At 58.6% G+C, this 23,947-nt stretch overlaps 1 protein-coding gene across 9 annotated transcripts in view; it reads right to left on the bottom strand.

Annotated features, from left to right (window-relative positions):
- DLG3 (discs large MAGUK scaffold protein 3) overlaps positions 1-23,947 on the bottom strand; it is a 92,089-nt gene that overhangs the window by 24,411 nt on the left and 43,731 nt on the right. For 5 of the 9 annotated variants that reach the window (XM_054169780.1, XM_054169776.1, XM_054169771.1 and 2 more), the window contains 7 exons: positions 20,850-20,903; positions 8,782-8,832; positions 5,676-5,800; positions 5,040-5,209; positions 4,546-4,682; positions 3,648-3,792; positions 3,363-3,522 (listed from right to left, as the gene is read on the bottom strand). In XM_054169780.1, coding sequence (XP_054025755.1) covers positions 3,363-3,522; positions 3,648-3,792; positions 4,546-4,682; positions 5,040-5,209; positions 5,676-5,800; positions 8,782-8,832; positions 20,850-20,903 — 842 coding nt within the window. The remainder of the gene's footprint in view (positions 1-3,362; positions 3,523-3,647; positions 3,793-4,545; positions 4,683-5,039; positions 5,210-5,675; positions 5,801-8,781; positions 8,833-20,849; positions 20,904-23,947) is intronic. The other 4 variants (XM_054169778.1, XM_054169777.1, XM_054169775.1 and 1 more) reach the window with 1 other exon arrangement.

Below are 23,947 nucleotides of genomic sequence, written 5' to 3' on the forward strand. Positions count from 1 at the left end.
GTGGATTGGGGACCCAGAGGAATAAAGTTGGCTGAGCTGCCAGCAGCAAGCCCTGCAGCCTAGCAGTGTGCTCCAGGCCATACTTGCAAGAAAAAATTCCTTTTCAGTGCCCTGGGTGGGGCTGGAGCATCACTGCTGGCACCTGAATGGGCTGGGGAAGGTATTGGTGCTTTCCTGGATGCAGGTGGCAGGATTTACTGCCAGGGACATGTGCTACAACCCCACGAAAAGTTTCTCAACATCCAGCCCCATGGAGGAGTCCTGATGGGCTGAATGTCACTTAGCTCCAGGCAGTCCTCCTTGTAAGAAGCGATAAGAGCAGGAGAGAGAGAGACAGGAGTGCAGGGTACTTTGCAGGAAGGTATTGGTGAACTCATGCCCAGACCCCAGACTCAGCACAACTCCTGTCTCTCCCAGCTGCTCCTCTCCTCATCCCCATGCCTCTCACCAGGCACAGCAGCATCCCAGTCCCCCTACCTGTGGTCACACTTGCATCTGAGGCCTCTCTGCTGCCTGGAAGGGGACAGGAACAGCTGTCCCCTGTAGGACATGGAGGATGAGATATTGGTGGTGAACACTGTGGCATGGCAAGCTCTGCTGGGAGCACCCCTTGGGAGGCATGAGGGTCAGGAATGGTCTAAATGCACTGCACCATGGCCACCCCATGCTGCCTGCCTCTGGCTGGCTGCTTGGCTGGCAGCTTCCCCACCCCACACAAAGGAGATTCTATGGAAGCACTGAAAGGACAAAGCCTTTGCTCTGCTAGACCCTACAGACTGAAGTCCTTCCTGCCCCTGCAGGACAGCACAGCCCTGACTTGGGGAGCACCCAAGCAAGGGCAGATTCACAGCCCAGCTCCATTTGCCTGCAGCTCCAGACTCCTCATGCATGGCTGCAGCCCCTGGCCTTCAGATGCACAGCAGAGTGGTGAATCCATCTGTGCATTCCTGCTGGGCAGAGGCTGAATCTACCTTGTGACCTTCAGAAAATACCTGTGTTATCCTTGGGCCTGTGGATGCATCCAAGCTCTGAGCTGAGAAGGACTCAGGACTCGGCTGGACTGTAGTGCAGGGCTGGGATGCACTGAAACCAGAACAGGGAAGCACCATGGAAATGCCACTGGGTTCAAAACAGGCTCATCCCCAAGAATTCAGGATGCTACCAGCACTTGGCAGGGAGGGCTGCAGCCATCAGTCCCTCTGCAGCAAAGCCATGCCTGGGGCTAGAGCTCTCAGGGGAAGAAATAGGTCAGATTTCTGGGTCTGCAGCACCTCCCTCCAACCAGCTGATGAACTTGTTCTGCCCCTTGGGTTTTGCTGCTGCCTAAGTAGAGTGCAGGCCAGCTCAGCCTTGGGGGGAAGCATTTCCAATACCCAAGAGGACCACACTGTTCAGTGGAAGGTACAGAGACACTACAAGAAGCAAGGATAAGAGATGAAGGCCTAGAGAGGTGCATCTCAGGTCACAGTCATGACACTGTCTGCTTGCATCCTCATCCCATGAGGCAGGACATGGATCCTACAGGCAGATCCCATGCTGGATGTTGCAGCATTAGCACTGGGCCCTCGAGTCTGACAGAAATCCTGTGGGGCTGTGCTGGAGCTCACTGGTCCTGGGTGCTGAAGGACACGAGGGTCACAGCTACAGCAGCACTTGTGCCCACCCAAGTGGAAGAGGCTTGATGCTGGATCCAGACCAGGACCTCTGCTTCTCCTGAGCAATGGCTGATGAGAGCTCCTGGGAGGTGGCTGCTTTTTGGGAGGGTCACTGCCTTTCCCCACAGCAGTAAGATGCATTTGGAACACACTGGCCCTGGCACACAGTATTGGTGATGCACGAGAAAGAGATGAGCAGTGATGAAGCTGTCATGGGGAGACTGGTGACGTACAGAACATTTCCAGTGCTGCTTGGGATGGATGAGGGAGGTGCTGAGCCCATGCAGGCTGCAAACCTGGCCAGGAGCAAGAGGCTGTTTGGCAATAGCTGTCCAGCAGTGCTAGCCTGTCTGCAGCAGGGACCTCTGCAAGACAGCACCATCCTCTGACATCCACCAGCATGTGCTGCACCAGGGCCACTGCTGGGGCATCACTGTGCCATTGCTGCTGTGCTGTGTGCAGCCTGGGCTGGGCTGCTCTCTGTTCTCTGGCCCACAGGGAAGGATGTCAGTGTGTGTAGGAAGGAGCACCTTGGTGGAACCAGGGTGCCAGGTGGTGTCTTTTCCAAGCACTGGGGCTTCATCTCTTCTGTGGTGCAGTGGAATGGCAGAGCACTGGTCCTGCATGGGGCATCATCCCCCAGTGCCCTGGCAGCACGGGAGCACAGGCTGTGGGGGCAGCACTGTTGGTGCTGAGAGGTGGTGGGGAGCACTATGAGCTCCTGTGACACAGCCACCCTGCAAGGGCCTGACGCTGGATGGCAGTCAGGGTCTGGCATGTGCCAGTGCCCTGCAGAACCACACAATCCCTGCCAAGGCTACTGCACCTTCCACTGCAAGCACAGCCTCCAAACCAGCCTGCAGCCTTGCAGCTAGGTGCAGAGCCAACCCTAAGCCTGCCCTGAGTGTCAGTCCCAAAAACACAGCCTGAACCCTGCAGCCCTGGCCCCAGGGATCCTAAACCCCACACAGGTGAAGCACTGGCCCAGAGGCTGCTGCAAGCCAAGGGGTAGCTGGGAGCCCTGGCACATGGAGCAGGGACAGCCAGGCCTCACTCTTCTGCTCTCCCACCCTCAACATGAGGCTGTGGAGAAGTTTTACACCATGTTTAGCTCAGAGCAATGTCTCCTTTGTGCTCCTCTTTGTCTCCCAGGTTCAGGGAACAAGCCTGCTTGCGCAGCATAACTGATGCATGTGGGGAAAAGGAGGCCATGCCAGGCTTGTGCAGGGGGCTGTGAGGCCCAGGGCTGGGTGCAGGTGGTTTAGAATGCCAGGCTTGGGGAACATGGGAAAAGAAGGCCTACTTATACCCCTCCCAGCCCATCATGCCCAGCACAGCTCTGTTTGGGGACAGCTGACTCAGCCTGGCAGCTTATGGTGCTGCTGGCACCAGCTGGCACCAACAGGGCAGGGAACACCTTGTATTCCAAACAAGTGAGAGAAGGAAGCTGAAATGCAGATGTGTAAGGCTTAGGGAGGAGCAGGAGGGGGGAATAGGGAAGGGGGGGGATTTGGTGAGCCAGGGAGCAATGCAACAGAGCTGGTGGCAGCAGGGGGTTAAGTATGGAGCTCACTGTGGGGGGCCCCAGGCTTTGTACCGTGCACCCACAAACAGGCTTTCAGCTGAGGCGCTGCACTGGCTGCAGGAAGTCAAGCAGTCAGGGAGGCAAAGAGAAGGGAGGAGAAGGAGCTCATGCCTGGTACCCACCTGGTAAAGTCCTCGTCCCCCATCATATGCCGAGGAATGGGCGAGTAGCGGGACGGAGTCACCTGGGGAGGGACGGGGTAGGCAGGCTTTCCCTCAACGCTGCCCAGGTAGCCCAGGCTGGAGTTATGGCTTATGTGGTTGTCAGCCAAGGCTGTGAAGGCTGCAGGGGAGGAGAAGGGCATCAGCAGCAGAAATCCATCCGCAAATGGATGTGGAGATCAGCCCGGTGCTGCCAGCGCCCAGCACGCTCCGTGCCCCCCGCCCGGCGGTGCCCGGTGTACGTACTGCTGGCGTAGTCGGGGGGCGCATACATGTCGTTGAGGTGGATGTTGCCAGGCTTGGCCACTTTCAGGTACACCATGTCAGAGGTGTTCTTCAGGGCAGCCACTGCCTCCTCGTGCCGCACGTCCTGCAGGTTGGTGTTATTGACCTGCCAGAGGGAACCACGGAATCACAGCGTGCCAGCAGCTGAAGGGACCTCCAGAGATCACCTGGCCCGAGCCCCTGCCAGGGCAGGGTCACCCAGGGCAGCTCACACAGGAGCACAGCCAGGTGGGTTTGGAAGATCTCCATAGAAGGAGACTCCACAGCCCCCCTGGGCAGCCTGCTCCAGGGCTCTGGCACCCTCACAGGGACAAAATGTTTCCTTCTGTTTCCACGGAACTTCTCTGCCTCAATTTCCACCTCTGCCCCTTGTGCTGGCATTGGGCAGCACCCAGCAGAGCCTGGCTCCAGCCTCCGGGCACTCACCCTGCACATCTTTATCCCCAGCAAGGAGCTCACCCTCAGGCTCCTCCTCTCCAAGCTACAGAGCTCTCAGCTCCCTCAGGCTCTCCTCCTGAGGAAGCTGTTCCACTGCCTGCAGCATCTTTGTGGCTCTGTTCTGGACTCTCTCCAGCAGTTCACTGAGGTCCTTCTTGACCTGAGGGGCCCAGAACTGGACACAATATTCCAGCTGTGGCCTCAGCAGGGCAGAGCAGAGGGGCAGGAGAACCTCTCTGACCTACTGACTACAGCCCTTCTGATCCACCCCAGCATGGCATTGGCCTTCTTGGTCACAAGAGCACACTGGTGGGAAGGGGCCATGAGCCAGCTGAAGGCAGGAGGGCAGGCAGGGCTGCTGGTGGCAGGGGTGCTGGGGTTCAGGCCGGGCACCGTGGCAGAGCTGGTGCACGGTGCTTACCGCAAGCAGCCGGTCCCCGATCTGCAGGCGCCCATCCTTCTGGGCAGCACCGCCCTCGATGATCTTGGTGATGTAGATGCTGTTGTCCCCAGGAATGTGCTGGTTCCCAATGCCCCCTGCAATGCTGAATCCCAAGCCTGAGAGGGAGTGAGAGGGCAGATGAGGGACAGATGGATGGACAGAGACCCAGGCTGGCACCATGGCCTCTCTGCCTCCCTGGGCTTCCCACCCTACCCCAAACCCAGCAGGTGCTGGTCCAGGTTGCTGCTGCCCAGGGCCAGCCCAGTCACTGTGCACTGCCCCCTGGGGCTACCCCACACCCTGTGCCCCGTGCTACTGGGCCACCCTCTGGCATCCTGTGCTGTGGCAGTGCCAGCTCACACCCCACGTCCCCTGCGATGCTTGCCTTGCGCCCCGTGGCATCCCACACCGCAGGGTCACCCCATGCTATGCTGTGGGGCACCCTGGTCCTGTGAGCAGGGTGAGGAGTTCACCTTTGGGGCCCTTCATCAGGTTGACCTCCATGATGGTCTCCGGCGGGGGCTGCCGGCGGCGCACCACGAGCCGCACCACAGGGCCTGCTTCCTTCAGCGCCTCCACAGCTTTGCTGTGCACCACCTCGGACACGTCCACGTCGTTCACTCGCAGCACGCAGTCGTTCACCCTGAACAGGCACAGGGTGGCCCTCAGCTCTCCTGGGCAACCATCAGCCTGTGCCACCCTCCTCTGGACACCTCCACCACCCTCCTTTGGCCGCGCACACCTGTGCCTGGCCAGCTCCTGCCCTGCCAGGGTGAGACTGGGGGCCTTCCCAAAGCGGGAGGCAGCAGAGCTGGTCCCCATGGTGTGACCCTGCTGGAGGTGGGAGATAAAAGTGAAAGGCCGGATCCTGATCCAGGCTGCAGGGAGCTGGACCCTGTCACAGGGAAGGGAGGAGGGGGTGAGCACAGACAGGAGGCTAGTGGCATGGAACTGCAGGCATCCCTGCACTCGGTGGACCCGGCTGTGGGGAAGGGACCAGAATGGGCCAGGAACCGTGGCAAGGAAGGGGTACAGGAGCTGCCTGGAGGGTCCCTGGGGAGATCCTGGGTGACACCCTGATGGGGCTGCTCCCCTGGCCCTGTACTCACCCCAGACGGCCGTCCATGGCTGCTGCTCCCCCAGGGATGATTTTGGTGATGAAGATGCCTGGGTCATCTGGAACGTGGGGGTTGTCGATTCCTCCTGCTATGCTGAAGCCCAGGCCGGAGTTCCCCTACAGGAAATCAACCACTACATCTTCTCCTCACGGGCAACCACTTGCTGCCAGCCCTTCCGAAGTGGCTCCCTGCCAGCAGCAGAGGGGAGCTGGTGTGGGGCACCAGAGCTCTTCCAGCAGCTGTCACACACCAGGGTGCCCGGCTCGGAGGATGCAGGGCTAGGGGGAAGCCGGCACCTATCAAGCCGAGGTGCTCGCTGCAGCAGTGCCGAGCACCCAACAGATGGAGTGGGAGAGTGGGAGCCGACCAGAACCTCCCTCAGCACCGCGTCTCTGCTGAGAGACTCTCGAGGCAAGCAGGCAGCGAGCTGGGGGAATAGGGGGTGGTCCTTGGCGGAGAAAACCTCCCCTTGCTGGCTGCGTCCCAGGAGGAGGCACGGATGCTGCAGTGGGGCTCGTGCCAGCCTCCAGCATCCCACCCCTGCCCTCCTTCCCCCTGGGATGCAGCCCTGGCATGGCACTAAGCTAGGGATCAGCAGTCCTCATGCCAAAATGTGCAGGGTTGGGTGGAGGGAGCTGTCAGGAGGGAGCTCTGCAGTTCTGCCTCCCCTTCCTCCCAGAGATGCATGGAGCATCCATCTGCGTCCTGCTGCAGCCTGCCGGGGGGAATTCAGCTGTGCAACATCTCCGGCCCCGTCCCGGCAGCATCCCAGGACACGTGGCTGGGGCCCAGCCCCACGTTTCCTGCTTGCAGGATCCCCACCAGCGACACACTCACAGCCTGCTCCCAGCTCCACACTTGATGCAAGTGGACAATTCCTGCTTTCTCTGCTTGGCCCTGGAAATCAGCTGGCTCCTCGCCCTGCTTCCTCATGCGCAGGAGCTGACACTTAGTCACATCCTATCGTGCCCACCCAGCTGCCCACGGGCCCAGTGTGCAGTGCCAGGCCACGAGGAGCTCTGCCCTTCTAGGGCACCTGTGGCAAGGAGGACTACACCAGAGCTCCAGCTCCCTGTGCCCATCTGACAACAGCAGCCAGCCAAGGCTTGTGTTTCTCCCTAGCAAACCGAGCTCAGCATCAGCTCCTGTGGGGATGCAGAGGACTCTGCTCTGACTTTACACCACTCATGGCACAGCACCTGGCACGTCTGGGAGCTACCAGTGCCTCTCACTACACGACACTCCTGGATGCTCTCCTGCTGGCTGGCCTTTGACTGGCATGTGACAAAGAGGCATGAAGTAGCAGAAGGTCTGAGGCCACTCTCTGAAGCTGGATTCTGGTTACCCCATGCCCAGCTCAGAAATGATGCTTACTGTCACCAGAGACCCAGCCTGGCCCCAGGAAGGCAGGTGAGACTGTGCAGAAAGGTGTCCAGCCATTCTTAGTGCTTGTCTGTGCAGGGCTGTGCCCCCATGCTAGCTACAGGAATGATCCACAAGTTGCTTATCTTTATTTCTCTAAACCCTGCAGTGGAGTTCAAGGGATTTCTTAGCTGGCATGGGGGTTAATGTAGACACAGGAGCAGCTCCCACTGCAGGCATAGGTGCTGTGGATAAACTCACATCCTCTGTGGATGGTGTTTCCCCAGTTACTGCCCCTAAATCACTGCTGCATTTGTCTTTGTCTTTGCAACACAGACAGTGATTAGTAACAGCAACAGACCAGCAATTGTAGGGTACACTGAGGTCATCTCTGGAGCCAAACACCCCAGCAAGGGGACAGCCTCACCTGCAGACACCAGGGTGCTTCTCCTGCAGTAAGATGGGGCTGTTGGATCCCACTGAGGATCAGGTGAAGAGGAAGGATGTGGGCATGGTTCATGCTGGCCCTGGCTGCTAGGCATTGAAATTCCCACAATGGTTTCTGGCTGCTGCTGAGGGAATTGCTGCCTAGGCTTTAGAAATGGGGGCAGCAATGAGTGTTGCCTCCCTGTGTGACCCTGCCACTCCCCCTCTGGTCGTGGGCTGAGGACAGAAGATGCTCTGAAGAAGCCCTGAAAAACAAGGCTTTTACCTCTAAATTGTGCCCAGAGCACAAGAGCTCAGCCCAGAAAGGAAGCATCCCCTGGGCTGGTTTTGTCAGGCGTGCTGGGGAAGCAGTGGGTGAGGCGGCAGCCCCAGATAACCTTCCGTCCACCCACCTCCATGATGCAGAGCCAAGGGGAGGAGGGAGATGACTAAAACCAGAGAGGAACAGAGTAAGGAGTGATGTGTCTTCCCCTGCGATGCTGGCCACGTGGCCAGGCTGAGCCAGCCGCTGTGGCAGCGAGGAGGAGGCCAGGTGTGCCCTGGAGAGCTGCAGGAACACTCCTGCCTCACCCAGCCCCACTCAGCCGGGCTGTGCCCACCTCTCACAGCCAACTTTGGGCCACCTTCTTCTGCTCCCACTCCATAGTCCATCCCTGCCACTCCCTAGGCACCAGGGGAAAGCTCTCCCTTGCCCTGTACGCTGACAGCTTGCCCCTGGATAAGCGCCACCCACAGGGGAAGCTAATTTTAGCCATGGCCACTGTGCTGCCTTGCCGAAAGAAAAGGCTCTAGCAGAAACTGCTCCCATCGTGGTCTGGTCTGCCAGAAAACCCTTTCAAGTCACTTAGCAGCATCCCTGGGCTGCTCTGGAGCAACCGGGAGTCCCATGGCAGGGAGGCACTAGTGCCCAGCTGTGCCCCTCGCCCGCCCCAGCGCCACACCTCCCTTCGGTGGCAGAGCCGGCGACAAAAGAGCCTCTCCCCGGGCTCCGCGCTGGCAGGTTTGTGAGGGCGAGGGTGCGAAGCAGGGAGGTGCAGAAGTCCTCCTCCCTCCCTTCTGGAGGGGTCTGCAGCGGGGAGGAGCAGCAAGCCCACCTCTCCCCACGCCACGGGGGCGTGCGGGGAAGGCAAGCGCCACACTCCCCGCAGCCTGCAGAGCGGGTGGGGGGCGGGCAGCGGGCAGCAGCCTCTCCCCCTCAGCTGGCGCAGGGCCGCGGGGAGCCGCGCCGGTGGGAGGCGAGTGGGAAGCGGCAGCGAACGCTGCCGGCGGGCGGGCGCCCAGCACTTACCCGCTCCAGGACGATCTCCTCGTATTTGAACATCCCGTCGCTGCCATTCACCTGGGGAGAAGGAGACAGCGAGTTATGGCTCTGCGCAGAGCCCGCGGGGATTTGCCTTTCCCCTCTGATAGCTGAGGATCGAGAACCCAGCCTAAAAGCCGTGCCATCGCTGCTGGAAAAAAAAACCACCCTGAAACGCAATCACTTGAGCCTGCCCTGGAACTCAACCGAGCGCTGCTTTGCTTTTCTGGGCAGAAGCCAAAGCCCACTGACTTTAATGCACTTCAGCGCAAAGCCTTTATTCTCCCAGCTCATTTTTCCAGCCATGAAAAGGAACACAACCCAAGGCACAAAAAGAAATAACACCTTTGTTACGCGGCGGGTAATTAACCTCGGGAATTCACTGCTGCGGGAGGGAAAGGAAACGGGGGGGAGGGGGGAAGGGGCACGGTCCATTGAAAGGACAAAAAAATAACGTCTGTACAAAATAACATCATAAACACCTTCAGCAGTTTCTATCTGCTAAGCCTTCTAGTAGCATGGGGGGGACTCAGAGGCAGCTGTCCTCCTGAATCAGGTGCGTGCAAAGGAGAGGAGGTGCTGGTGTGGGGCTAGAGTCACACGCAGCCTGTCTCAGCGTTCCACAACCCCCTGTGCCCAGAGTGGCAAAGCACAGGGCTCTGGGAAATGGCTTGAAACGAAAGGGATGCAGCTTCTAAAATAAGAAATGGCAAATGGAGAGGTCAGGAGCTTCCATTTTCTCCACACGCAACAATGCACAGGGAAACGAGGCAGCGGTTTTGCTCCAGGTCATCAGGATCAGCCCACAAACAGCTGCCAAGGCCTGAAATTTCGCAGCATTGGAACACCCAGAGCTGTTACACTCAACAGCAACAGTCGTGGAGGGGACTGGACTCAGCCTCACAATTTGAGTGCTCTGGGATGAGACAGAGGCAGCTCTACAGAGCACGGCAGAGGCAACAAGGACCTGGGGCTCGGCAGGTGAACACCTCACCTCCTGCAGCCCTGCATCTGCCTGTGGCCCCTGGACAACACGAAGGGCTCCTCCTGTGACTTTTACTCCACCATTAACCTGTAGATTGCATGGAGCCACTTTCTGTACACACTCCACAGCCCAACCCAGAGCTGCTGTGGCTTTATTTGGATGCAAGTCCCCTAGTCTGGAGCTAACGTGCCAGTCGTGTCCTGCTTGCCCAGCTTCCTGCTGTTCACCCCTGCAGAGGCACAGCCTGGCTCAGTCTCCACAGTGCCACAGTGCTGGGTTGTTGGATGGAGGAGACAGCAAATATGACTTAAGCTAAAGCCATCATCTGACACCACGGAAGGAAACTCAGCAAGGTGGCTTGCAAAGCCCTGTTCTAGGTAGGAAGAGGAAACGAGGTTGGGAACAACCAGCTGCCCCAGTGGAAGAGCAATTCTACATGCCAGGATTTGAGATGGGGCTGTGCCACCTGCCGTACATCACCTGCCTGGTTCAGCCAAAGCAATCCCACACCCTGTTGTGGGTATTGTGCTTCAGGAAGGATGAGGTTGAGGAGAGTCTGGAGTTGGGATGGAGGCTCCAGGGAACAAGGGCTGAGAGTGTAGACCTTCTTTGGATGTGTGCCATGCCTGGGCCTCTCAGCCACAGTAAGTTTTCAGGGCAGGATTCAATGTTGGGACATTCAGCTGCCTCAGTACTGGGATGCTCCGATCCTTCCAGCACACTGGGGAAGGCTGTGGTGAGATTAACCCACAGCAAGATCCCTGACAGCCTTAGAAGGACAGGGACACGTGTCCAGTGCCACCTGCTGCCACAGCACCGCTCAGGGCCATGGGCAGAGGGGCACTGTTCCCCACGGCTCTGCCACGGGTTGCCTTCCCCTCGCATCCCAACTGACTAATCCTGGCGCCAGCCCGTGGGCCCGTGCTGCCCTCACAGCCTCCCTCCTGGCAGCCTCCAGGCTCATCTTGTCTCCACAGTTGGTAGCCCGGTGCGTGGGGCGTGGTGTTGCCTCTCCCCAGCTTTCCAGCAACTCAGATTCCTGGCACCCTTTGCTACTACACACATTGTCCTCTCTGCTTTGGCATTCAACACAGTTGCCACACAGCCAGCCATATGCACACCCACGGCTGCAGAGAACAGCACATACATACCTACAGGATGGGGATGTGCAGAGAGATGACAATCTGTGAGCCACAGACAGAGCCAGCAGTCAGCCCCAGCAAGGCAGCAGTGTGAGCCCCAGCAAGGCAGCAGTAGTGAGCCCCAGAGAGAGCCAGCAGGGAGCCCCAGCAAGGCACAGTGTTAGCCCCAGCAATGCAGCAGTGTGAGTCCCAAGCAAGGCACAGTGTGAGCCCCAGCAAGGCAGCAGTGTGAGCCCCAGCAAGGCAGCAGTGAGCCCCAGCAAGGCAGCAGTGTGAGCCCCAGCAAGGCAGCAGTGTGAGCCCCAGCAAGGCAGCAGTGTGAGCCCCAGCAAGGCACAGTGTGAGCCCCAGCAAGGCACAGTGTTAGCCCCAGCAAGGCAGTGTTAGCCCCAGCAAGGCAGTGTGAGCCCCAGCAAGGCACAGTGTGAGCCCCAGCAAGGCACAGTGTGAGCCCCAGCAATGCAGCAGTGTGAGCCCCAGCAAGGCACAGTGTGAGCCCCAGCAAGGCAGCAGTGTGAGCCCCAGCAAGGCAGCAGTGTGAGTCCCAAGCAAGGCACAGTGTGAGCCCCAGCAAGGCAGCAGTGTGAGCCCCAGCAAGGCACAGTGTGAGCCCCAGCAAGGCACAGTGTGAGTCCCAAGCAAGGCACAGTGTGAGCCCCAGCAAGGCAGCAGTGTGAGCCCCAGCAAGGCACAGTGTGAGCCCCAGCAAGGCAGCAGTGTGAGTCCCAAGCAAGGCACAGTGTGAGCCCCAGCAAGGCAGCAGTGTGAGCCCCAGCAAGGCACAGTGTGAGCCCCAGCAATGCAGCAGTGTGAGTCCCAAGCAAGGCGCAGTGTGAGTCCCAAGCAAGGCAGCAGTGTGAGCCCCAGCAAGGCACAGTGTGAGCCCCAGCAAGGCACAGTGTGAGCCCCAGCAAGGCACAGTGTGAGCCCCAGCAATGCAGCAGTGAGCCCCAGCAAGGCACAGTGTGAGCCCCAGCAAGGCACAGTGTGAGCCCCAGCAAGGCACAGTGTGAGCCCCAGCAATGCAGCAGTGTGAGTCCCAAGCAAGGCGCAGTGTGAGTCCCAAGCAAGGCAGCAGTGTGAGCCCCAGCAAGGCACAGTGTGAGCCCCAGCAAGGCACAGTGTGAGCCCCAGCAAGGCAGCAGTGTGAGCCCCAGCAAGGCAGCAGTGTGAGCCCCAGCAAGGCAGCAGTGAGCCCCAGCAAGGCACAGTGTGAGCCCCAGCAGGGCACAGTGTGAGCCCCAGCAAGGCACAGTGTTAGCCCCAGCAAGGCACAGTGTGAGCCCCAGCAAGGCACAGTGTGAGCCCCAGCACAGCACAGTGTGAGCCCCAGCAAGGCACAGTGTGAGCCCCAGCAGGGCACAGTGTTAGCCCCAGCAAGGCACAGTGTTAGCCCCAGCAAGGCACAGTGTGAGCCCCAGCAAGGCACAGTGTGAGCCCCAGCAGGGCACAGTGTGAGCCCCAGCAAGGCACAGTGTTAGCCCCAGCAGGGCACAGTGTTAGCCCCAGCACAGCACAGTGTGAGCCCCAGCAAGGCACAGTGTGAGCCCCAGCAGGGCACAGTGTGAGCCCCAGCAAGGCACAGTGTGAGCCCCAGCAGGGCACAGTGTGAGCCCCAGCACGGCACAGTGTTAGCCCCAGCAGGGCACAGTGTGAGCCCCAGCAAGGCACAGTGTGAGCCCCAGCAGGGCACAGTGTGAGCCCCAGCAAGGCACAGTGTGAGCCCCAGCAGGGCACAGTGTGAGCCCCAGCAAGGCACAGTGTTAGCCCCAGCAGGGCACAGTGTGAGCCCCAGCAAGGCAGCAGTGTGAGCCCCAGCAGGGCACAGTGTGAGCCCCAGCAAGGCACAGTGTGAGCCCCAGCAAGGCACAGTGTTAGCCCCAGCAGGGCACAGTGTGAGCCCCAGCAAGGCACAGTGTAAGCCCCAGCAAGGCAGCAGTGTGAGCCCCAGCAAGGCAGCAGTGAGCCCCAGCAAGGCACAGTGTGAGCCCCAGCAAGGCACAGTGTGAGCCCCAGCAGGGCACAGTGTGAGCCCCAGCAAGGCACAGTGTGAGCCCCAGCAAGGCACAGTGTGAGCCCCAGCAGGGCACAGTGTTAGCCCCAGCAGGGCACAGTGTGAGCCCCAGCAAGGCACAGTGTTAGCCCCAGCAGGGCACAGTGTTAGCCCCAGCAAGGCACAGTGTGAGCCCCAGCAGGGCACAGTGTGAGCCCCAGCAAGGCACAGTGTTAGCCCCAGCAGGGCACAGTGTGAGCCCCAGCAGGGCACAGTGTGAGCCCCAGCAAGGCACAGTGTGAGCCCCAGCAAGGCACAGTGTGAGCCCCAGCAGGGCACAGTGTGAGCCCCAGCAAGGCAGTGGCTGCTGCCTGCGAGTGCAGCACTGTGCCCACTGGGAGCAGGCTGCTGTAGCTGGGCACAGTGATGGCAGGCAGGGTCTGCCATGAGGGGCTTGCTGTGGTTGTGTCTCTCTAAGCCATGCAGCAGAACGCCAGCTAATTGCATAAGGAAGCCAAATGGAGAAGTTAATCTGCAGCAGGTAACCAAGGGAACGAGCACACGGAGCCAGCGTTCCGGCATCGCGGAACCCAGCATCAGGCACCCGCTGACGGCAGGACCTCCCCTGGCACCCACCACTGCTGCCACCACCCAGCTCTGCCACAGCCTGCTCCCTTTCCCCTCTGCTGCTGCCCTCTGCTCCTCCCCAGCTCCAGCCTGAGAAGCTCAACACCACAGGGCTTAGTGGGAGATGCCCAGCTCCATCCCCCTGGGCAGGGACAGCACACACTGCAGGGACTAATTAGCTGTTCCCAGGGTATCCCAATTCTGAGACTGACTTCTCACAGAAAAGAGCAAGGACATTTTTTTCCAAGCCCATCCCACGCAGCAAGCCCGCCCGAGGGCTCAGGAAGAGACCCCTTCCCTGGCCTTCCCTTCCCTCTCCTGTTCTGAGCAGCAAGGAAATAGTTAGCAATGGTGACATTTAAATCATCAACAGAAGGGCAGAGAGTCAACACTTATTTGATGAAGAGAAGAGCACACCACACCTTCCAGAGCTACTGCAAGCTGCCTGCAGGCTCTGCTGGCCAACACCACAGCAGTGCACGTGGAACACGCTCCGCAGTTTGCTAGTCAGGATCTGGGTTTGGGTTCTCTTGAACAACAAAAAGGAGGCCAGACTTAGAAGACTAAGATGGGATTCCTCAAACCCAGCTTAACAGCCCACCAGGCTGCAAGAGGACATCACCTGCAGGGAGGATGATGCTGCCCACGGCCCCTTTCTGAGCAGGATCTAGCCCTTGTTGCTAGGATGCAATGGGGACAGGCAGTGGGACCTGGTGGTGGAGCAGCCATGTACTGATATAATGAAGAGAGTTTGAAAGCTGAAGGATCAGCCCACAGTGGTGCCAGACAGACCTGTGAGTGGAAGGCACCTGGTGATGCCCCATGCCTGCTCCAGCAAGGGGAAAGTAGAGCAGCTCTGTGCCAGGGCAGCGCATGTGATGGGCACCTCCCCACTGGTACAGGCTCTGGCAAGGGAGAGCTCTCCTTGCCTGCACCTGGCAGGGGGGCCCATAAAGAACAGGTCAAGAGCTCCCTCCTTTCACTTCCTTGCATCCACACATCCTGCTAGAGCACCAAGACCTACTGACTCCCTACTGACTCACTTCTAGCCAAGCCCTGGCCTCAGCCTCCCTGCCATGTGCTGCCCACAGTGCTGGCCTCACGCACAGAGCTCTGCACAGCCTCTTGCCATGAGGCCAAGCGTGCTGAGCCAGGGCAGTGGGAAGGGGATAGAACCTGAGAGCGCCAGCACACAGCTGGAGACCTCTGCAGCAGGCTGTGTGCAGGGACTGGAAGCAGAGTGTGTCACCAACAGCACAGTTTTGATTTTGTTCTGCTGCTTTCAGGCTACAAACAAGTTTTCCCCTGGTCAAAGGCACTGGTCAGTGGTGGCTGTTTCTGCTGCCCTCCAGTCTGCAGCAACCATCGCTACAGACCCTGGCAGCAGAGTCAATGCTGCACAAGGAGGTTGCCTCTGTGCTCCTGTGGTGCTCACTGACCAGGATCAGGCCTGGGAGGCACTTGGCTTCCTCATAGCTGGCTTTTAGAGACTGAGGTGGTGGCACCTTGCTGCTGAGTGGCAGAGAAACAAAGGAGGCTTCCAAGGGTGCAGGCTATGAAACCTTCAACTCACAGATCTCACAGAATCACAGAATGCATCAGGATGGAAAAGACCCTCCAAGGTCATCTTGTCCAACCCCCTGCAGGCAGCAGGGACACCTCCAGCTAGAGCAGAGCTGCTTAGAGTTCCAGCAAGTTTGACCTTGAATGTCTCTAGGGATGGGGCCTCAGCCACATCCCTGGGCAGCCTGCTCCAGTGTCTCACCACTCTCATAGTAAAGAACTTCCTCCTAAAGTCCAACCTAAATCTACTCTGCTCCAGTTTCAAACTAACTAATTTGAAGTCCTTAAAAAGGGCTTCAGAGTGATCTTCTCTGCTCATTTTGGGACTGCCTGGCAGCAGATGCCCTGCACCCTGGGCAGCAAGAAATTGTTTCAGCTTCAGAGAGGCAGTTCCAAAATGCAGACTCCTTTTGCCAGGAGAACTTCCGATGGTCAGAAGTTCACTATGGACCTGCTGGGCAAAATATAGCAAGGGGTGAAAGTGTGAGCAAGAAGATGGGAACTGGCAGGGGTGATTCCCCTGGCACCCATCCTTACCCTTCAAGGGATGCTTTTGATACAGCAAGGATTGTATAAAGATTGATTTGGGTTTTCCCCCTGGGGGTGCTGGCCTTTGCACAAGCTGCAGGCAGTACTGCTGAGCCCTGGCCCCAGTGGTGAGTGGGACCCAGCACTGCACCTTGTGTCTTATGGTGCTGCTGGTGCCACATGATTCTGGGGACAGAGGTGGGTGGACAGAGAGACTGAAATGTGGAGCAGACTTCTTGATAAACAGCCGGGTCTAGCTCCAGCCCAGAAGCTTGGCCAATGCCATCAATGGAGCTAGAACAGGAAGGAACTAGACTGCATCCATCTGGTCACCATTAAGGAAAGCTCTGAACAGTTAAGTAATGAAAGATTGGAAGATGTGACTTTAACCCTTCCAGACACATACTGTGCCAACAGGCTTCAGCTGCTGGCTTTGGAAGAAACATGCTACCAGTTCTGCCATGTTGGTGTGCCCCTCTGCACTGAGACCCTGGTGTGCTCCTCTGCACTGAGAGACCCTGGGGTGCCCCTCTGCACTGAGAGACCCTGGTGTGCCCCTCTGCACTGAGACCCTGGTGTGCCCCTCTGCACTGAGACCCTGGTGTGCTCCTCTGCAAAGAGACCCTGGTGTGCCCCTCTGCACTGAGACCCTGGTGTGCTCCTCTGCACTGAGACCCTGGTGTGCCCCTCTGCACTGAGACCCTGGTGTGCTCCTGTGCAATGAGACCCTGGTGTGCCCCTCTGCACTGAGACCCTGGTGTGCTCCTGTGCACTGAGACCCTGGTGTGCCCCTCTGCACTGAGACCCTGGTGTGCCCCTGTGCAGTGAAACCCTGGTGTGCCCCTCTGCACTGAGACCCTGGTGTGCCCCTCTGCACTGAGACCCTGGTGTGCCCCTGTGCAGTGAAACCCTGGTGTGCCCCTCTGCACTGAGACCCTGGTCTGCTCCTGTGCAATAAGACCCTGGTGTGCTCCTGTGCACTGAGACCCTGGTGTGCTCCTCTGCACTGAGACCCTGGTGTGCCCCTCTGCAAAGAGACCCTGGTGTGCCCCTCTGCACTGAGACCCTGGTGTGCCCCTGTGCAGTGAAACCCTGGTGTGCTCCTCTGCACTGAGACCCTGGTGTGCCCCTCTGCACTGAGACCCTGGTGTGCCCCTCTGCACTGAGACCCTGGTGTGCTCCTGTGCAATGAGACCCTGGTGTGCTCCTCTGCACTGAGACCCTGGTGTGCTCCTCTGTACTGAGACCCTGGTGTGCCCCTCTGCACTGAGACCCTGGTGTGCCCCTCTGCACTGAGACCCTGGTGTGCCCCTCTGCACTGAGACCCTGGTGTGCTCCTGTGCAATGAGACCCTGGTGTGCTCCTCTGCACTGAGACCCTGGTGTGCTCCTGTGCAATGAGACCCTGGTGTGCTCCTCTGTACTGAGACCCTGGTGTGCTCCTCTGTACTGAGACCCTGGTGTGCTCCTGTGCAATGAGACCCTGGTGTGCCCCTCTGTACTGAGACCCTGGTGTGCCCCTCTGCACTGAGACCCTGGTGTGCTCCTGTGCAATGAGACCCTGGTGTGCTCCTCTGCACTGAGACCCTGGTGTGCTCCTCTGCACTGAGACCCTGGTATGCCCCTGTGCAGTGAAACCCTGGTGTGCCCCTCTGCACTGAGACCCTGGTGTGCTCCTGTGCAATGAGACCCTGGTGTGCCCCTCTGCACTGAGACCCTGGTGTGCTCCTCTGCACTGAGACCCTGGTGTGCCCCTGTGCAGTGAAACCCTGGTGTGCTCCTGTGCAATGAGACCCTGGTGTGCTCCTCTGCACTGAGACCCTGGTGTGCTCCTCTGCACTGAGACCCTGGTGTGCCCCTCTGTACTGAGACCCTGGTGTGCTCCTCTGCACTGAGACCCTGGTATGCCCCTGTGCAGTGAAACCCTGGTGTGCCCCTCTGCACTGAGACCCTGGTGTGCCCCTCTGTACTGAGACCCTGGTGTGCCCCTCTGTACTGAGACCCTGGTGTGCTCCTGTGCAATGAGACCCTGGTGTGCCCCTCTGCACTGAGACCCTGGTGTGCTCCTCTGCACTGAGACCCTGGTGTGCTCCTCTGCACTGAGACCCTGGTGTGCTCCTCTGCACTGAGACCCTGGTGTGCCCCTCTGCACTGAGACCCTGGTGTGCTCCTGTGCAATGAGACCCTGGTGTGCTCCTCTGCACTGAGACCCTGGTGTGCTCCTCTGCACTGAGACCCTGGTGTGCCCCTCTGCACTGAGACCCTGGTGTGCCCCTCTGCACTGAGACCCTGGTGTGCTCCTGTGCAATGAGACCCTGGTGTGCTCCTCTGCACTGAGACCCTGGTGTGCTCCTGTGCAATGAGACCCTGGTGTGCTCCTCTGTACTGAGACCCTGGTGTGCTCCTCTGTACTGAGACCCTGGTGTGCTCCTGTGCAATGAGACCCTGGTGTGCCCCTCTGTACTGAGACCCTGGTGTGCCCCTCTGCACTGAGACCCTGGTGTGCTCCTCTGCACTGAGACCCTGGTGTGCTCCTGTGCAATGAGACCCTGGTGTGCTCCTCTGTACTGAGACCCTGGTGTGCTCCTCTGTACTGAGACCCTGGTGTGCTCCTGTGCAATGAGACCCTGGTGTGCCCCTCTGTACTGAGACCCTGGTGTGCCCCTCTGCACTGAGACCCTGGTGTGCTCCTGTGCAATGAGACCCTGGTGTGCCCCTCTGTACTGAGACCCTGGTGTGCTCCTCTGCTCTGAGACCCTGGTGTGCTCCTGTGCAATGAGACCCTGGTGTGCTCCTCTGCACTGAGACCCTGGTGTGCTCCTCTGCACTGAGACCCTGGTATGCCCCTGTGCAGTGAAACCCTGGTGTGCCCCTCTGCACTGAGACCCTGGTGTGCCCCTCTGTACTGAGACCCTGGTGTGCTCCTCTGCACTGAGACCCTGGTGTGCCCCTCTGCACTGAGACCCTGGTGTGCCCCTCTGTACTGAGACCCTGGTGTGCTCCTGTGCAATGAGACCCTGGTGTGCTCCTCTGCACTGAGACCCTGGTGTGCTCCTCTGCACTGAGACCCTGGTGTGCTCCTCTGCACTGAGACCCTGGTGTGCTCCTCTGCTGATCTGGCAGTTGCTGGCTAGCAGGGTTTGGATGGAGCTGTCCCCAGCACCAGAGGGTCTCAGAAGGGAAGGATGGAGCAGGGCTCATTTCTCTGCTGGTGGGACATGAAATGGAAGGGCAGAGGGTTTCAGGCTGCAGGCTGAGGGGAAGGAAGCTGAGATGTTTTCCCTGCCCTGGGCGTGGGCTCCTCCTGGCACCTGGCAGGAAGCACAAGCCTGGCCATGGGGCAGGTGGTCCCTGCTCTGTCCAGCAATGACAGCCACAACCTGCCACTTCCTACTGACCACTGCAGGCTGGTCCCCCGTGGCATGTGCTGCTGGGGAGGGATGGATGGAGGGATGGTGACTGCCATCCCCAGGGTGATGCTGGTGCCTGCCAGGAGTGCAGAGTGTCCTCTGAAATTCAGCCAAGCCCACCTCAGGGGCTGCAGAAAGAGAGCTCCTATCCACCGCAGCAAGAAGGAGCTGCAGGCAAGGCACAGGGAGAAGAGGCAGACAGAGATGGAGCTAATGAGGTCGAGGGAGAAGGGACAGGAGGGACATGGAGCTAATGAGATGGAAAAGGAGGAGGCAGCCAAGAGAGCAGGAGAGTGGAGTGCACTGTGATGGGTGCACTGAGGTGGCTGCAGGATCCTGCTGCTGGCTTCTGCAGGGCTGGGGAGCCTGCCTGGGCTGACAAACCTGTCCTTGGCCCCTGGGCTCATCTCACACAGGCATGGAGGAGGGACAAGCATGGCTGGAGCCTGGTGAAGTGGCACCAGCAGCTGCAATGGTGAGCAGGCAATGCTCCTCCAAGAGAGGAAGGGTACACAAGAGACATGACAGCAGGACTTTGCACCCAGAAGTACTGCCCTGCCCTGTCCAGAGCACAGCTCTCACTTGCCCCAGTTGGACCTTGCAGTGTGTCCTTCCCCTCCAGGCAGTACCAGCCTTTTGCCAGTTCCCTGTATAATGACACCAGCCAGCTGAGTGCAGAGAGAAAGCTGCAACCTGCACAGCCCTGGGGTGCCAAGCACACTGCAAGTCCCCACAAGCCCCCTGCCAGGTCAAGTGTTTAGAGAAGGAAACCTTTCAGAACAGAAATTTTCTTCTGCCATGTTCATAAAAAGCTGCTGGGCCCAGGACCACCACGCAGAGAGAGGCACCACTGCCTTCCTGCCCAGTGCCAGCTCCCCAGTTCAGCACCCAAGCCATGATGAAACCACACAGCCAGGGGTGCAGAGACCTCAGCTTCCCTTCCCTCCCGTGTCCCTGCCCAAGCAGCTCAGCACAGCTCTGATGTGCACTGACCCCATCACAGGCTGTGGGCTGGGATCTGCAGCTCTTTCCAGGGAAGCTTCCACCACCAGAAGTCACCTGGTGCAAAGGACCCAGCCTGGGCAAGCTGTCAACTGAGCTCCCTTTGGGGGAAAAAAGGGAAACACCCTACAAGCACAGAGACAGTGCTGCAGAAATCCATGCTGGCCACCCTGCTGCCTCCATGCCCCCCAGCAGGAATGAGCTGCAGATGTTCTGGGAAGGGATGCAGCCGTGTGCAAACGCTCGCTGCAACAACCCATACACAGCATGCACCAAATGCACTGTGGCTGCAGTCACCAAGCACTGCTCAGCTGCTGGCAGCCTTCAGGGGAGGGAAGATTCTGCTGGGTCCTGCCACCTGAGGACCAATGGGAGTGATGCTGGCAAGGGCCAGAGAACCTTCCTGAGGGGCTGAAGGAACCTGAGGCAATGCAGGAGGTAAGTGATGCCTCAGCAGAGACTTGCAGCACCCTGACATGGCTCTGTGGGTAACCCTGAACACAGCCAGCCCAGGTCCCCCTCCTCCTCTGATGCCTACTTACCACAGGGTGCCCCTCTGAGTGCCTCCTGCCTTGTACTCTTACTGTGCTGGCCCTGCTGTTGGCCTTAGCTCTGTGAAGCATCACTCAGACCCAGTGAGCTTTGGGGCTGAGGTGTGCTGTGGGGATGTGGTACAGGTACCAGGCTCCTCTGCCACCTCACCGCCTCACTGAGGCTTCCTTGGGCTGGAGGAGCCTCTCCTGCACTGCAGAGCAGGGAGAATGCAGCACTTGTTCAAAGGAAGTGAAACAAAAGCAGGAGACTTACAGAGAGCCCTTGTTCCAGCGAGTCTGTATTCACGATAATGGGAGCAGGGTTGGCCTGTGAGGAGACAAAAGTGGGATGTCATCGAGCTGAGAGATGGACCCAACCCTGAGTGGTGCACTGCCTCTCCCTTCCTCACACCACCACAGACCCTTCAGGCCAGGCAGAAGAGAGCAATTCAGGCAGGGCTCTGCTCTTGTCCCTCCTCTGGGTGCCCAACAGCCCTGGCACAGGAGCGGAGCCACAGCATGGCTCCGGGCATCAGTCCTCTCCTCAGGCTTGGTGTGTCTTGATTGCTGGGAAGGAGACAAGGAAGACTAGAAACTCTCCCAGCCTCGGGCCAGAATCCCACCAGCACCAACATTTACTTGAACTCCAGGTAACTGAAGGGATTAGGAAACAGGAGGTGTAGGGAAGGATATATTGCCAGCAGTCCAGCCCTGAGGCCTTCATGTACCTTTCAGCAGCTGCTTCTGCCCCTCCTAAGCATGGGGTGACCATGCCTTGGGAGAGGTGACAGCATTTGGTCCCTCATCATCATCATCATTACCCCTACAGCAAATCCTCTGTGTGGCAGCCTCAATTCACCCCCACACCATCGCACACATGTCTCCCACTCTTGCAGGGCTCCCCATAAACTTGTCTCCGGCTCCTCCTCCTGCTGGGCTGCCCTCTGCCCGTTAGGCTGTTGCACATCACACGAGGGGCGCAGGCACAGAGAGCAAGAGCAGGCAGGAGGAGGCCCCTAGGGATGCGGCCCTGAAGGAGGCAGGCAGGGAGGCGGGGAAGGAGGAAGGGAAGGAGGCAGGGAGGGATGCAGGGAAGGAAGCAGGAAAGCAGGCATGCCGGGGGGGATGCAGGGATCGGGTGTGCCCGGGAGCGGGGCTCGGGCAGCCGCCGCCGGACGCGGCGCGCCGGAGCTGTCCAGCGCCGCAAGCTCCTGAAGGCTTCCCGGAGCCGCTTCCCGGAGCCGCTTCCCGGAGGCGCCGTGCCCCAGCGCTGCGGGAAGGCTCCTGGCTCCAGCAGCAGCGGGAGGAGGAACCGTAAGAAGCGATACACTGGAGGTGAATGACAAGGCAGATAGCTCCTGCCAGCGTGCAGCAGCAAGCGGTGCAAAACCTGTAAGGGCAGGGGCGAGTCAGGACTCACAGCATCATTCCCGGGCTCGGGTGGGACAATTGCCAGAGCGAGACTGGGAATCAGAGAGCAGGAGCTACAAGGGGATGAACCCTCTGCCTCAGGGCATCAGAACCATCAGAGACAGGGCGAAGAGCAAGCAAGGCAAGGTGTGGGGGTAGAGCAGCAATCAAGAAGTGTCTGTCCCTTAACAGAGGAGGTTGGATGGCACAGCCCAAGGGCCTCTGTGGCTCTGGGACATTTCCACAGGACCAGGCTACCTCCTCAGTGCCCTCCTCCGCGTTTGAACCCACCCCAGCCAGAAACCAACCTCCTCATATAACCCAGCATGGCAGACACAGAATCACACAGAATCACAGAAGGGTTGGAAGGCACCTCTGAAAATTACTGAATCCAACTCCCCTGCCAGCAGGATCACCTAAAGCAGATCTCACAGGAACACATCCAGGTGGGTCCTAAGAGTCTCCAGAGAGGGAGACTCCACCACCTCTCTGGGCAGCCTTCCCCAGGGCTCTGCCTGCAGATAAGTTCCTTCTCATGTTTAGATGGAACTTCCTACATTCTAGTGTATGCCAATTACCTCTTGTCCTGTCAGAGAAGAGCCTGGGCCCATCTTCCTGACACCCACCTATCCTCCTGACAGTCCCCATCTCCTCTTTTCGTTGGCTCTATTCCTGGTGATTCTCCCCCTCTGCTCTGCTCTCACAAGACTCCACCTGGAGTAGTGCACCTGGCTCTAGGGCCCCCAGCATAAGCAGGACAGGGACCTGTTGGAGAGTCCAAAGGAGGGCCACAAAGATGATTAGAAGGTTGGAGAGCCTCTTCTGTGAAGAAAGGCTGAAAGAGTTGGGATTGTTCAGCCTGAAGAAGTGAAGGCTCTGGGAAAAGCTTATAGTGGCCTTCCAGTACCTACAGGGGGCCTACAAGAAGGCTGGAGAGGAACTTTTTATGAGGGCTTGTAGTGATAGGACAAGGGATAACAGCTTTAAACTGGAAGAGGGTAGACTCAAACTAGATATAAGGAAGAAATTCTTCACTGGGAGCAGGTTGCTCAGAGAGGTTATGGATGTGGAAATGTTCAAGGCAACTTTGGATTGGGCTTTGAGCCACCCAGTCTAGTGGAAGGGGTCCCTGCCCACAGCAGTGAGGCTGGAACTACTTTGTCTTTGAGGTCACTTCCAACCCAAACCATTCTGTGATTCTGTGACTTTCCTCATTTCTCAGGTGGGAGAGTTAGGAATCAACCAGATTGTGGCTTAGAAGTCATCCTGGAAGGTTCTGCTCTCAGGCAGATGGAGCAGGAGGCAGTTCCTGCGATGTATTCCGACGCTTTCTGCTCTCTCCTGCATCCGTAACTATTGGTTACTGAGGCACACTTTTAATGGCAATTCATTCTCTAGCTCAGGCAAACATGACCACTTCCAAGCACTGCTGCCAAACTCCTCCCACACACATGAGACAAGCACAATTTTCAGGTCCAGTGTCTCGGGATCTCCGTGGCCCAGAAGTGAGGGTGAGCTGGGAATACTCCCCCCCTGGCAGCACACCCTCCTTGTCTTGAATCCAGCTCATCTGTGAGATGGCATACATTAAACCTGGCACTGCCTTTTATTGGTCCCCAGCGCAATCCTAGGGAGGGATTCCACGTTTCAAGGCAAAAAGGCAGCACTTCTGCTGCCAGCAATTAACAAACAATAGATGTTTGAACCTTGGTGTGCCAGCAGTCAGATCTGATTAGCTGAGTTTCCAGGAAGGATGCAGGAGAGGCAGCCCAAGAGAGCGCAGCTCATCACGTGCCCTGTGATTTACGGCACGAATTCGGCTCCACAAATGATGCCTTGGATGCCTCCCAGGGAGAACTGCTCTGTATGATAATCTTATGGAGGCTTTTGCAGGTCCAGCCTGAGTCCTGCACTGAGCCTCACTGCAGTCTCTTTGTTGAATTACTAATAGGCCACAAATCA

Source organism: Dryobates pubescens, chromosome 18, assembly GCF_014839835.1.
Source record: "Dryobates pubescens isolate bDryPub1 chromosome 18, bDryPub1.pri, whole genome shotgun sequence".
Taxonomy (NCBI): Eukaryota; Metazoa; Chordata; class Aves; order Piciformes; family Picidae; genus Dryobates; species Dryobates pubescens.